At 35.4% G+C, this 14842-nt stretch overlaps 1 protein-coding gene across 1 annotated transcript; it reads right to left on the reverse strand.

Moving 5' to 3' along the window:
• Positions 1-120: 120 nt before the first annotated feature.
• Positions 121-14019, reverse strand: LOC137393768 (mitochondrial outer membrane protein SLC25A46-like). The gene is made up of 10 exons (XM_068080458.1): positions 13402-14019; positions 13171-13240; positions 12252-12390; positions 10983-11083; positions 9775-9898; positions 8662-8750; positions 4771-4918; positions 3970-4135; positions 1480-1610; positions 121-610 (listed from the first exon to the last, which is right to left on the reverse strand). Exons 1-10 carry the CDS (start codon positions 13604-13606, stop codon positions 467-469), a joined length of 1317 nt encoding a protein of 438 aa, XP_067936559.1. The 5' UTR covers positions 13607-14019; the 3' UTR covers positions 121-466.
• Between the last annotated feature and the right edge of the window lie 823 nt (positions 14020-14842).

A 14842-nucleotide genomic window follows, 5' to 3' on the forward strand; every position in this document is an offset into this window, starting at 1 on the left:
TTGAAATGAATTTGTAAATGTAACACATTCATGATATAATTTTGGAATTTTTACTCGAAATATTAGATGTTTTAAAATATAAACTAAATTAAATTATTTTTTCTAAATAACAAATGCAAATCTTAAAATAATATCATTTATTTTAATATAAATATAATTACAAAATGGAGGCACAAAATGAGTTCACAGCAAAGAGGTCATTGCAAAGCTATAATATATAGGTCATTGAAAGGCTATACAGTAATAACACGAATCCTCTGCAAAAAGCTCTGTAATGCGTGTATCATTGGTATTTTAAAAGTAATCTGTCCCAGCATAAATGACTCCATGTGTACTATCAGTCAAAACTAGCAGTTAGTCTTTGGTAGAACAAATAGCATTCAAGAGATAAATTACAATCTAGAGTGCAGCACTTGAGCTGATAAAAAGAGAATAAATGCTAATGCTAAGCTAGGCTAGCATCGGGCTATGGTTTAGTGTTAAGAGACGTCACGCTACTGTAGGTAGACGGGGAGGCTGTGGGAGTGTAGAGAGTGCGCCGGGGTACCCTTGGATAACGATCATCCATTATTCGCTCATAGAGCAAATGAGTGCCTCTCAGTATCATTGCCTACAAAATAGGACAGATCTATGACACGTATTCGTAAGATGTTTCAATGACGATATTTGCCTACACCACCCTCATGTATTATCATAATTCATATGGTTATACCCATGGAGACCAGCTCCTTATAACCAACCATTTTTTCACACAACTTGAAAGCCTAATTTTTTTTAAATCGACTGTGCGCCCTTTAACCCTGCGCACCCTCTGTTTGGACTGAGTTCAAAAATATGTTGTGTGCCTTTAGTGAGCGCACTATAGCCATCACTTCGTGGCCATTTTCCACTAAACAATGAAAACTTCTGCTAGGCATACAACAAGGGTGTGATGCTAATTGCAAAGTCCTTTTTTAAGAACCCCTTAAAATGAGGTTCAGTTAAAGTGATACGTTTATGAGGTTCAGTTAAATCTGAGAGGCAGCAGCGAGCAAGTTGCGCCATCATATGCGGGTGGATTGTGAACGCATGGACTAAGGTAAAGTCAGCCTCTATTTTCACAGCTTTCGAGAAAACTGGGGTCAATGTTGAACCTCAACCAGCTGTCGAGTTCAACTCAGACAATGATAAGGAGGAACCCGGAATGATAGACAGAAAAATGGAAGAGTGAATATTCCATTCCATGCAATAAAGTTGACTAATTTCACTATTTGGCCTTTGTTGTTGTATTATTACGTATATTTTGAAATGCGTCTTATAATATGGTACGCCTTATATATTGATTAAGTACGGAAATAGATCATAAAACTGCGACCACAAAAAAACACGATAATTACAATATATTTAGTCCACATGGTTATGCACATATTTGGATGATGAAAAAAATGCTCAGGCAATTAGCTGTTAGATATGACCCAGAAAATTTTTGACTAGACCAACCTGAGCGGTAAACTGCAGTATCAAAGCTCCAAATCCCTTGTAGAGCCCAAAAAAGCCCTCTTCCCTCATGATAGACTTGAAGCAATCAACCACACCGGAGTAGTTCGACGTGAAGGGTAAAACTGCATTGCCTGCCAGATATAAGTAAAGTCTAGTGACATGACCGCAAGGTGAGCTATTACAGAAGAACATATGACAACAAAACAAAGGTGGTTGACTACAAAAATTTGAGTTCCATTCATATATTGAACCATCTATCATTTAGCAGCTCAAGAGGCAGCCTTACTCAAATTTAAAAAATCAGATAAACCACCCTTTAATATAACAATAACATGGTTAAGTGAAGAATATTTATACTAGCAGAATGCCCGGCGTTGCACGGGTATTAAAAACAGCTTAGAAACAGTGGCAGGTAATGTAATTGCCGTTGACTAATTTGAGTAAGCTAGGATACGTACTACTAAACTTCCTAATAAAAGCCGTGAGAGCAAGCTTTAGCGACACTGCACGTAACACAGAGTCGCAATGCGAATTTTAACCTAGATAATGACTATCTGCCCAATGTATCCATTGTAAGCCATGTAGCTTAATGGGTTAGCGTGTCGTCTTAACGGAAAGTTCCAAGATCAAATTATCGGCACTACAGAGTTGTCATTGCTACACTTTTATCACTATAACTGGACATCGGGTGCGCAAAAAGTCAAAAATACAAACACTGAGATTTATATAAATACTAGCTGTGCTACCCGGCGTTGCCCGGGTAATAAAAAAGTCTTTGGACAGAAAATTGATTTGTATTTAAATTATAACAACATTTGCCATTGTAACTTTCACACTACATATCATGAGGAAATGGTTTTGTGTAGGACAACTAAATTAAAAGTAAATAAAACAACTGTAAAAGTTTTCAAACAACTGTAAGCTTAGAATTTCATAACTTGAAAGAAGTGTTTCGTTGAAATAAATTAGAAGGAAAAATATAAATGTAAAGGTGTTTAAATGTAAATGTGAAATCATTAGAGTAATGGGTAAATATAGTCTGTTTTGCTACGATTACAATCAAAAATTATTTGATATACAATTATATGATTTCAGTTCATTTCAGCGTTGGCATGTGAAAATATTGTAGGATATAGACATATATAGAGTGGTATAGAAACCAATAGTCATTATATAATGCAATTATCCCCTGGTAAAAATCATCATCATTAAATGTAGAACCAAAATACTATGTTAACACAAGTAACTATACGTAGGTACGTGCAATGACCTTAATGCTAGCTGTACTACCCGGCGTTACTCGGGTAATAAAAAAGTCTTTGCATAGAAAATTGATTTGTATTTAACATATAACAACATTTGCCATTTTAACTTTCAAACTACATATCATGAGAGAAGTGTTTTGTGTGGTTGAAATACTTGAAGAGAAAATAAAAACAACTGTAAAGGTTTTCAAACTTTGTCAAACAACTTTTAAACTTCATATCATGAGAAAAATTTTCGTGCAGGTCAAATAAATTAAAAAAATAAAACAACTATAAAAAGGTTTAGATGTAAATGTGAAATAATTAGCAAGTAATAGCTAAATTAGGTCGGTTTTGCTACGATTACAATAAAAGATGATTCGGTAATGATACAATTAATACGAACTGAGAAAACAAAATAAAAATCCTGAATATGTAGAATTAATAATACCAATTCTTGCATAGAAGTGTGTGCGTGTGCGTATATATAAAAGGTTACTGTTCCACCAGAAGCTATCCACAAAAACTTTGAATACAATGATACAGCGACAATATAATTGTCCCCGTGAGAAAAATTGGCCTTGACCCCAGATATAGTAATTGAACCTAACGAAAAATATTTCTTAACAGGGGCATCGTAACGCGTGGCCACATTAGTAAAATAATCAGCATGCGCTACAGCTAGAATGACAGACAGATCCGCATACTTTGAGAAATATATATATATACATGTAGATAGAAGATAGATATGCTTTCCTTGGTTAATCCATGATCATTTTTATAAAAAAAAATGTTTTACATATGGTATCACACAAAAATAAATAGAGTAGACGCTCCTATAAAGTAAATAACCCATAATAGTTTTTCGTTATAACAACAGTAAAATTCATGTAAATTGCCTAATCCGTTCAAAAAGGAATGCAAAAAATACTTTACTTGACTCTTTTAATTTGTGGGCTGGACCGTAACTGCAGAATTATTGGTTTGCATCAACAGCTTTTCTCCTTTTTATGGTCAATCTCACTGGTTTTATAGACCATGATTGCATTTTCATAGCCATTAGGCAGCTCAATGGTTTGATGAAAACAGAACACCATGCATTTGGTAGGACCAATGGCTATATACACGTAGCTGAAGAGACTGATCAAATTATAGTATGATAAAATAATAAATGGATTTAGAAACTGTCAGAGAAAACCTCAAAGTAACTTGTTTTTAGCAAACAGAGTGGGTGGCAAGAAGTTACCTGTATCAGCGTCATCTATGATGGTGCGAGTGCCCTGTAGAATAAGTCGGCCAGTGATTGTAGCCAAAGGATAGAGGAAGATATCAGATAACAGCTGACCACTAAACGCAGCGAGCAACCGAGGGTAATATCTGTCATAGAGGGTTTTCACTAGAGGTATCTCATCCTACAACCATATAAATATATATTTCGTGGTGCCTCGATAAAACGTTCACTTACATTGTCAAAGTCAGGCAACCCTTCTATTTCCTGAATAAGTCAAGAATTTCTATGAAACTATCTCTTTGCTCCTTTTGATACTAACATAAGACCTCTAATTGAACACCATCATTATTTGACCATCACTACAGGGGAAGAGTTGAAAAATAGAGCGCCATGGCGTTTAAATAGAGGTTTTACAGTATTTCATTGTCATACACCAGTAGCTAAGTTATTCTATGAAAAAACAGATATGCCACTCACTTTGACAACATTATCAATGTCTACGTATCTTAATGTCTTGCGTATCCATTTTCAGAGCAAATTTTGACAACAACAAAATTACTTCAAAGAACCACCATGACTTTTTCGTTACAGAGTCATTAGATGGCTATTGTAAAACAAACAAATTCCCTGTCAAACATGGTTGGCGTGAGGTGCTCTTAGAGAACTTGCGCATGAAACTTGAATTTCATAATTAGAAAGAAATCGATTACAATAGCTCCTGTATCTCATACTCACTTCCACAGATAATCCGTATTCAAATAAATAATACTTCAATTATGCTCACGTCGTAAGCATATCAGAGGACTGACAACTCACATGGTTTGTGTCCTGTAGGTGAAGAGTATTCTGTTGATACTGCCTCTGTACAGCAGCATTAGCCATACTCTGAATCACATAGGAACCCAGGCTAACAACTACGATCGGAGTCACAAGAGTGTAGAGAGGAAGTAGATGGCTTGTCTCACTGCAACATGCAATACTTACGATTAGATTGAGCTCTTCTAATTTGAATTTGACATAGCTGAGTGAACACAAGACTATACAAACTGTATACAGTCACACCTCTACATACAAGTGCCCCAACACACAAGAAAATCGAGATATGAGTAGAATTTCAAACAAGTTTCCTCCTTGAGATACAAGTAACTATAGTATGAGCATACGAGCCGGTTCTCGATAGTCGCTATACGGCCATCGAGAGGTAACTTTCGAAGTATGCGAGAGGTAACTTTCGAGATCAGCATCACTCGATCTTTCTACTCGAATCAGTTTGAAAAAAGTTTTTAAAAGGTTGGCTAAAAGTTTTTAGCCAGCCTTTTAAAAACTCGCCTCACCCACACCAAACCTCTTTTCAAATCATCATCCATACTACCTATCAGTTCACTATATTCATACCGCATTATACTTTTAACCCATCAAGAATTTCATTGTAATTACATCCTTCGCACAATATATGAAACCCGATTCTCAAATTTCTGTCTAATTCTCCCACAATCTTCTTCCCGTGCAGGCCATCGCAGGGTGGATTTCCAACAAGCCATTTTTTGGAACCAACTCCCTAAGTCTATTAAAGACATAGAGAAAGTGGCCAGTTTCAAGAGAGAACTCAGGTTGTATCTTTTAATATGTGAATAAAACCGATGACGACAAGCCCAACGCCACGACTAGCTTTGCTATTGCGTATTATGGGCTTCATCACTCCTCCAGCTTTTTTCTTTTGCTCAACTAATTTTGTTGATGAAAATAAATCACAAATCACAAGTTTTAGTGAATGCGAGACAAAAAGTGCCAAATCAAAAACGGACATGTATTTCAAATTAAATTCAAAGTGTCTGTTACGTAGCATCAAAAAGGTTTAGTGTACTAAACATGTTGCTGTCAAGTCTGTGTCAGACTGCTGATGGCGACTGAAACTGTCTCGAAAGTATAAACTCCATCCAGTGGTATACCTAGTAATGTTACATTTTATTACATATTTCAACAACCAAAAGGGTTATTGTTACTTTGTTAGCGTAGGTTCTGAATTACAACAATTAAAACATGTTTTTCTCTGGTAATATCCTATTTTAGGTGGTTTTTTCATAGTATGGTAACGTATCAATGTGTATTTAGTTATTTTATATAGAAAATAATGCCTTGAGACACAAATAAATTAACATACGAGCTTAGTTTCAGAAGGCATTGAGCTCATATGTCCAGGTATGACTGTACAGTAGACGCTTCTATAACGTATACCTCCTATAACGTAAACTCCAGATAACGGAAAAAAATTACGTAAAGTTTTAGCTTCCTACTACGTAAAAAATTCTATATAACGTAAAGCGTCAAATCGGGCGAGTTTCCAAAATCGATTTGAATGTTAGTTTATTTCGCCGCACTTGCTGAAGAAAGAACATCGTGCGATTAGTGTACTATTTATTATATAAAACTTTGGTGGCATTCTAGTTCATCGTAACAGATCGCTGAATGTGTCGACAAAGAGGCGAATAGGATAGCTGTGCAATTGTTCATAAACTGTATAGTAATAGGAAAACTATAGATCCTATTGAAAAAGTGGTGTTTCCAGTTGAGTAAGAAATTATTTGACTCGCTGATTTCTTGTGCTGTCATGGTTACATAGATACTAAGCATTGTGTTGACAATGATTATAAACTAGTGATGCACCTTCCCTGCATCCAACCAGTCCTTCCAAATTTCTTATGAGTTACGCTACTAGGGCCGACTGCCTCAACCCTAACTGCCCTCTGCCTTTACTACTTACGTTACATGCTTATACTGTAACCATGCTACATGACCCCTACATGTATAAATAAAGGCTACTACAACTGCTCTCTAGCAACATATCATATCAATGGTTCCGTGGACACATTTATGAAAGGTGTAGTGACCAGTATGGTTTTGTTCGTCGTACAAATCCTATGTGGGCAGGCAAGTCAACACGCAAGCCTACCAAGTCAAGTCAGTCACACACACTTCCTAGTGTAGGATAGTGTCAATTTGCGGTCACTATACTTCGGTAACTGGCAGATGAATAGAACTTTAGTGCAAACACACAAACAACATCAGTTTCGGTTTCCAGTGAGCGAACTAAATTTTAATGTAACCGAAAACACCACTTTTCCAATAGGATCTATAATTTTCCGTAATAGACAACGAACAGGTAGACTGCTTTTCATAGTAAAAATATTTTGTTGTTTTGCCTTATTGTAGATGCGCAAAATATTTGTTATTAGCTGTAATTTGCAGAATAGACTTTGCTGTATAGAAAAATAAGCAAATCGTTGTAAATGAACATCGAAAATGTGCAGTTCCTATCAACTTGTAAATTTACTGCAATCATGGTCTTTAAAACCGGTGAGATTGACCATGAAAAGGAGAAAGTTGTTGATGCAAACCAATAATTCTGCAGTTACAGTGCAGCCCACAAATTAAAAGAGTCAAGTAAAGTTTTTCCTTGTTTGCATGCAGAGGGGTGACTTTAAAAAGATCTTAGAAAGGATTAGGCGATTTACATGTATTTTAATGTTCTTATAACGTAAATTCCCTATAACGAAAACGTTCCTGGAACGGATTATTTACGTTATACGAGCGTCTACTGTATTACAGAACAAATGTGGTTGAGCAACTCTAAATATGAATAAATATAAAGTGAAGCTTTTCCAAGTATTTTTGATGGTACATTACATCAAATATTTTGCTCCCTACTTGAAATAATTTTCAACATAGAACTTTTGAGGTTTCTCAAAACATCTTAGCAAGTCAAAATACAGAGGTTAGTAAAAATAAAAATGAAATCTAAAAAAAACTTTATAAACCATTATAATGATTGGTAAACATACATGTATATGTGCTCAAAACTTGATCTTTTTAAGCTATCTCGAAATAATTCTCCAATTAGTAAAAAACCACACACTGAGCTTTAATTCAACTCCGAGAACAAACTTCTTGGTGTAACGAATGTGTTATAGAATCGCAAAGGGTAAAGCTCGGCAAATTTTATAAATGGCCATATTTCAAAAACTGCTGCATTAAACATCATGATTGTTTTGGTGGTTAGTAAGTACTCATCTTCCAAACAGGGTGTTAAATTTCAACTCTCCATGTCAATTTTGAGCCGAAATAGTTTTTTGGCTGTTGAGTCACTCAAGGCAGAGTAAGTTAAATCTATCGCTGCCTCCACCTCTATCGCTGCCTCCACCTCTATCGCTGCCTCTACCTCTTATCCTAAGCTGAACCCACTCTTTTGCTTTCATGTCTCAAAGGTAAAGTAGCAATAAGAAATCCTTTATTTTAGTGATTATTTTGTTAATGCAGCTGTTTACATATTAGTCTGTTTTTATGTAGTTTTATATAATGTACGTATTTTACCGCCATGTGCAGTTAGTGGTAGCATTTACTAAGCATAAGCTTTTGAGCTATGGAACAAATTAAACTAATTATAATGTGTTTTTATAGGAATATTCGGCCCAATAAAAACAGCTTTAACAGCAGAACAAATTAATTATGTAGGTAGAGATTTGGCAATACATACAAATAATAGAAAATTGAAACAGAACACTCATCACAAAGAGGAGATTAACAACAAAGCTTCTGGCCATTACAAAAACTACAACGTAGGATACAAAGTTACATATTCATACGAAACGACATATTTAACACATGAACGTAAGGTGTAGATAATATAACAGGTAAAAAAGATTAACGCACCTATTAGTCGCAAATATAGAAGAAACCAGCCGGTGGTACGCCTCTGAAAATACTCCCAAGTAATTGGCATCGCTGACGACCACCTGACTCTGCAATGAAGAGTTTATTTATATAACTATCGTCTGTAAAATTGGTTGACTGTAAAAGGTGTGTTTAGATGTGCGACTTGAAGCTCACTGGATTATATAAGTTAACAATAAACTAATGCATTTAAAGATGAGCTTACACCAAATTTTTGTATATTTTATCAGAAAGTATCGTCATTTTTCTATCATTTGCAATTGTTTTTGATGTTTGGGGTGATCTGACTGCCAGGATGTTTTAAGATTAAAATAGACAAAACTTGATGGTGATTAAAACGCTCAGAACAAGAGAAAGTGTGATTATGACATCACTAGTTGCTATCATGGCTATAGTTGATCTCAGCTAATGCATTCAAGGTGCAGCGTTACGCGTCTCTATTCTGTCAGTCTCTTCACGACTATAGATGACATAATAGCACTTCGTTTGACCTGAGCATTAACCATGATCAAGTTTTGTTGACATTAATATTGAAGCATCTTGGCAGTCAGATCACCTCAAACATCAAACACAATTGCAATTGATAGAGAAATACCGATACTTTCTGATATCTACTAAAGCTTTATGTAAGCATAATTTTTAAGAAAGGTATATAAATCTTTACTTGAACATATCATCAGGTCATCGACGTCTGGATGGACGCCGTCAGACATGACAATCTATTCATGATCATTGAAAAAAGCTTGAAATAAATTAGCATGATTTTAGAGTTAGGAGGTATACAAGCCAGTTAAAATTGAAGTCTCGTCTCTCAATACATCCCATTTCTCTAAACCATTACGACAAAAAACATAATCTGCAGGTAAATTCGATCTCTGAAAACAGATACAAAGATGTTCAACGCCTCAGCATATTGACACTAAACAGGAATGACATGAAAATCCATGTTATTTGAAGTCCAATGCTCCTTTAAAAAATCCACAACACTAGGATTGCAATACGCCAACAAACAATACTTCAAGTTCAAAAAATTGATAAAAATCTCAGCATGCAAAGAGCATAAAGAAGTATTACAGAAATAGAACAGAATACCTGGACACAAAGTGTATAGCTTGCGCATAACAATGGGGTAGTTATGATACAGCTGATGGTCTTCAACATCAAATGTTTAGAGTAAGTATTGATGGTATCTCCTCGCTCTGTTTCCTCTATTGACCTACATAACAGCCCAGATTAACTTATATTATAATACAGATTTACCTACATAGCAGTTCAGATTGACCTACATAACAGCTCAGATTGACCTATACAACAGTTCAGATTGACCTATATAGCAGTTCAGATTGACCTACATAACAGCTCAGATTGACCTATATAACAGTTCAGATTGACCTATATAACAGTTCAGATTGACCTACATAACAGTTCAGATTGACCTACATAACAGTTCAGATCCCTAATCAGTAACTGCTGCCTAAAATCTAGGCAAAGCAACAAATGTTCATAGCTTTGTACCGAAACGATTGAGTTAGAATCACTGCTTTTCCATGGTTTGAATGGGTTCGGAGTTGCCCACTGCCGATAAACTCACATCCTACCGTAGCAATGATTCAGAGCAGCAATATATAGATCGATTCAAGATTTTCGAAATATTCAGCAAAACAAAACTTGTTAAAATAGAATCGTTTTCGACCCATGGTCACTTTTCAATTCATGCGTAAGTCAAATAGTTGCACAAACCAAGCCAGGATGCCTGATCGCAATGCTGAATCTGGAGCTTAGCGAAGTATTATCGATTTGAATCCATCGGTAGAGAGCATTTCTAGGTCGAATAGTACTCTCACAACAAACGGTTTCGCACAAATTCAGCGAACGACATTCCGTCGAAAGTGTTGATTTGAACATTTCTATGATTTGGAGTGGAAGCAACTACTAACCGATTCGAAGCATGGAAACACAGTGATTGTTTTTGTGAATTACTCCTCTTCACACCAAACCAGTAAAAAGCTCAAACTATGTTTCAGTACAACCTTGGAGTTCATTGTGTGAAAGTCAGTTAAGAATTCAAAGTTTGAGAAACTGCAGTCAATCAAAACTTTGAAAAATACCTGAAAGAACGGGCATTTGCATATGATCATGCTATGGCGAAATCATTAGGGAGCAGATGGTCTTCAGATTTGATCCGAACTGTTACAAGATTAATGATAAGTCTGTCATTTTGTGATTAACATTTATAAAACACTAAAATCATAAAAGTTTCAAAGTATCCACCAAATGTGCTAGGAATTAAAAAGACTTACATAGGTAGGGAGCTGTTCTCAGCAACCACCATTTCAATAGACTTCTGTATGCCTCCTAACAAAAAGTCATTTTGAATGCCCTTCCACATAGCGAATATTCCCTGCAACAGATGTTCCACTAACTCTATTAGTATCAGAACCAACATAATGATTTGATCAAGATGTATGTATAACTAAAAACTAATTGCATGAAAAATAATTTTAAATAAAAAACTTCCAAAAAACATACTATCATAAATTATACCACCAAAATTAGGTGCAGTTATTGTCTCAGCTACTTACAAAGCTGTTCAACTTATTTATTTTAGCAGAGTTGACTAAGTTTTAACCAGCTACATGTTTCAAAGAATGTAGGGTTTGTTTGTGAGTTGAAATATTGGCAATATTTCAATAACATCGCATCCATTTCTGCCATATTTACTTCCAAAGAATGACAAACAGATAGTCTATTTCTGGTATCGCTACCATATTTGATGAAAATATGGATTAAACAATAACGGCCACGAACAGCTTTTATTGTTTGTTCATCGGTAAATCAGACACGCTCATTCATTTTTGTTGTTGAAGGCGTTTTACAGCTATTCAATATTGGCGTCGCCAATGACACAACAAGCTCCGCCCATAAATATGTGATGTAAACTAGCTTTTTAGGGACGGAAGTTGCAGATGTTCAGTCTGATCTAGATTTATAGAGATGGGTGTCTTAAAACCCACTAATCTCTCAATTTAGCCTTCAAAATAATCTCTGTCTTTTATGAAAGGTAGATAAACTATTTAACTTGTAGCTTGTTACAGGATGTTTAATAGGCTGAACGCAGAGAAAAATGAGCTCAAAAAGCCCAATTTTATCATAAGCTAGCGTTGTTATTGGGTCAATTATAAGCTAGGTTACGTCACAAAATTAACGATATGCGCTATATTGCCAATGCCTTCAAAATGACACCATTTTGGAGAAAAAATGCAAATTAATCTTAAAACTGTTGACGATTTTTTATTGAGACAATAAATATGAAAAATAGTGTAACCATAGTGATCAGTATAGTTAATTTGCTATTTGCAATTTATACTCAGTAGATTGTAGCAGTTATTGTTTAACTGTCTCGCAATGTATTAACGGTTCATGCGATGGTTGTAAGGCATACAAAGTCTTATTACAATAAATTTCCTTGTATATGCTAGAATCTTCTCCATAAACTCCAAAACCTGGGCAATAGCAATAGCTTTAGTTCAGTACCGTAAATTGAAAATAGGGGTGTACCCATCTTGTACCTGGTTTTTGTAGATGCTGTGCATTGGTCTGAAGATAGACCAAGGGGTTAGCTTGTAGCCAATATGAACTCGAGTATTTAACTGACATTGATTACGAAACACCATGCACGGGTGGGCCAACACTCTCTGTGTTAACAAACTACAAAAAAATGCAAATGACCATAAAAACAGTAATACAGTAACTCTATGGTTTAGACCATGCAATGTCGTCAGCATAATTGCCCATAAAATGCATGAATTATGGCAGCATAGTTAACAAATTCTAATGTAACACCACTGACTGCATGACAAGTTCAATTTCACAGAAGCGGGAAAAAGGTGCGCAGATCTTGCACATTCCATAGCATCAAAGCACTGATGGGTTAAGTATTTAACTCTTTCGTTACCGTGCGCCGACCTATCGGCAATTGAGGTAAGAGAAGTACAGACCCTCAGTCGATGAATCGGCTAATCAATAGGGTTTCACTTTTCTTTTCATTACAAGGTCTACAAATTAGCTAGGCCAATCAAATTTTTACTCCAATGAAACAGCTTTGTTGCCAATCATGTGCAGCCAATCGAAAGTCTTTTTGCTAAGCAATCCCATTTTTATCTATTTTTCAAAACGAGAAAACCAGATCGCTGTCATCATGGCAAAAAGAAAATTACCATGTTCGTTCAATGCAAAGGAAACGTCAGAAATTTTGCGAGAGTGGGATTCACGAAACAATTTTGTACTTATCTTGTAATGGATTTTATTCTAAATAAGATGCTTTCTACAGTAAAACTATATCTGTATTGATTCTCGAGATATTGCATAAATACTAGCGGTATATTGAATTTTCAAAAATCAGTTTGAATTAATTTGGTCAAAGTAGCGAATTTAGCGCAGTAGTGAAAGAGTTAACAGACATAAAGCAGCCTACCAGCAAATACAAACCTGATTAAACTAAAAGATAAATCTCCAAATACAGCCAGATACTTTTCATCGTTGCCTTCATGGAAACGCTCTACAAATCCAAATAAGAAAAGGTTTTGACCTTAAAAGACATTATTGTCACTCAGTATGATTCTCTTTAAAGGACGTATAAAGGCAAAATCTACTGAACACCGGCAATGGTGCATGTAAAAGAGCAATAATAAAATCAGTAAGGCACTATGCTTCAGGTACCTGCAGTTACATGCTCTCCCTGTATGAAGTCTTCGTCATAAGAAACTCCAAGATCTGAGAGAAGTTTAGTCGGTCTATTTGACTGGCGATGGCGCGGAGGACTTACAGGACTATTAAAGGAAGCTGCAGACCTACTCGGACTCCAGTTTGGTGTCCGATCAGACATTCTATTCGCGGAATTCTGCCACAAACCAACCAAAACCATTATTAAACATCCGAGGCATCGATTGCATTTATCATCTGACACTCATTGTTTTATCCAAACATAATTGCGAAGCAACTGGCAGATCTGTGAATGTTACCCATACACTAGTATTATCAGCGTATTTATTTGTTTTGAGATGTTGAGATGGTAATGGGCTAGCAATAAAACAGTCCAAAGTTTGTGCACGCATATATTTCATTTTGATGAAGAGAATCTTCGCTGGTTTGGTTATATATAAAATGATGAACCGTGAGCTTGTCATGAGACACCAGCATTTTTTAAAACATTTCTAATCACAATGTACTTACTGCATCATCAACTGGGTTATACTAATCTATCCAACTATTCACTGTCATGCTTTTTATTTCTTTCTACACAATAGTTCAGTTTTCTCAATGACATGCTGACACATGGAGCTTAGAGAACAGGAATAATTATTCACTATGGCCTAATGTTTAAATTTTACATGTTTACGAATGAATTGTACATATGTAGTACAATGCACTTACAATTAGAACTAAGGATAATGAAATATTTAATAATTAGTGTTTATTCCTCAGCTACTGACTTTTCTAGCACATAACCACTTTTACTCTAGTCATACGCAGACATCTGCAACCACTCTTAAAGGTAGAAAAATAAACTTTTAATTCTCTCGAACCTCAGGCTTTCTTCTTTCTGTTTCATTTCCATGAAAGTCATTTCATTTACACAGTATTATTAACAATTTAAGCTATGCCTAATTATTGTAAATAGTTCTCTGTTAATTTGACATAAACAATTTTGAAACAACTCTTGTCAATCCAATAGTGTATGTCAAAAACTAGCTCTAATGCTAAAAACTCGGTGCTTTAAAACAAAGCTCGAAACATGTTCACTAGCTCTACACTTCTGTCATAAGTGAAACAGTAAAATATTTTGGCACACAAAAATCATACAATAACAGCTGAGTTTTGATCTAATTTGCATCCTTGCATATGTCATACCAAATATATGTTTAACTCATACCTGATATTTCCTGAATGATTATTAATGCGTCAAAGGCATCTACTCCAACACAAGTTTTATTTCATGCTAGAATACTGGCTTTTGGATATTGAATAAATGTACATAATAGTGTGGATATCAATGAAGCCTAATGCCCAAACTGCCTAGAATAAATGCAAGTGCTCCTAAGAATGGGCATGACTGGGACTAATTTCTGTAAATTATTCTTGCAACATTCACCCATGAATG

Source organism: Watersipora subatra, chromosome 4, assembly GCF_963576615.1.
Source record: "Watersipora subatra chromosome 4, tzWatSuba1.1, whole genome shotgun sequence".
Classification (NCBI taxonomy): domain Eukaryota; kingdom Metazoa; phylum Bryozoa; class Gymnolaemata; order Cheilostomatida; family Watersiporidae; genus Watersipora; species Watersipora subatra.

What these genes read in the sequence shown, in the direction of transcription:
- LOC137393768 (XM_068080458.1), bottom strand. Translation starts at nt 13,606, where the DNA reads ATGGTTTTGGTTGGTTTGTGGCAGAATTCCGCGAATAGAATGTCTGAT. An exon ending in GAGAACAGCTCCCTACCTAT is followed by an intron (nt 9,899 to 10,982) that starts GTAAGTCTTTTT and finishes GCTGTTATGTAG; the next exon opens with GTCAATAGAGGAAACAGAGC. An exon ending in CATAGATGACGCTGATACAG is followed by an intron (nt 1,611 to 3,969) that starts GTAACTTCTTGC and finishes TATATCTGGCAG; the next exon opens with GCAATGCAGTTTTACCCTTC.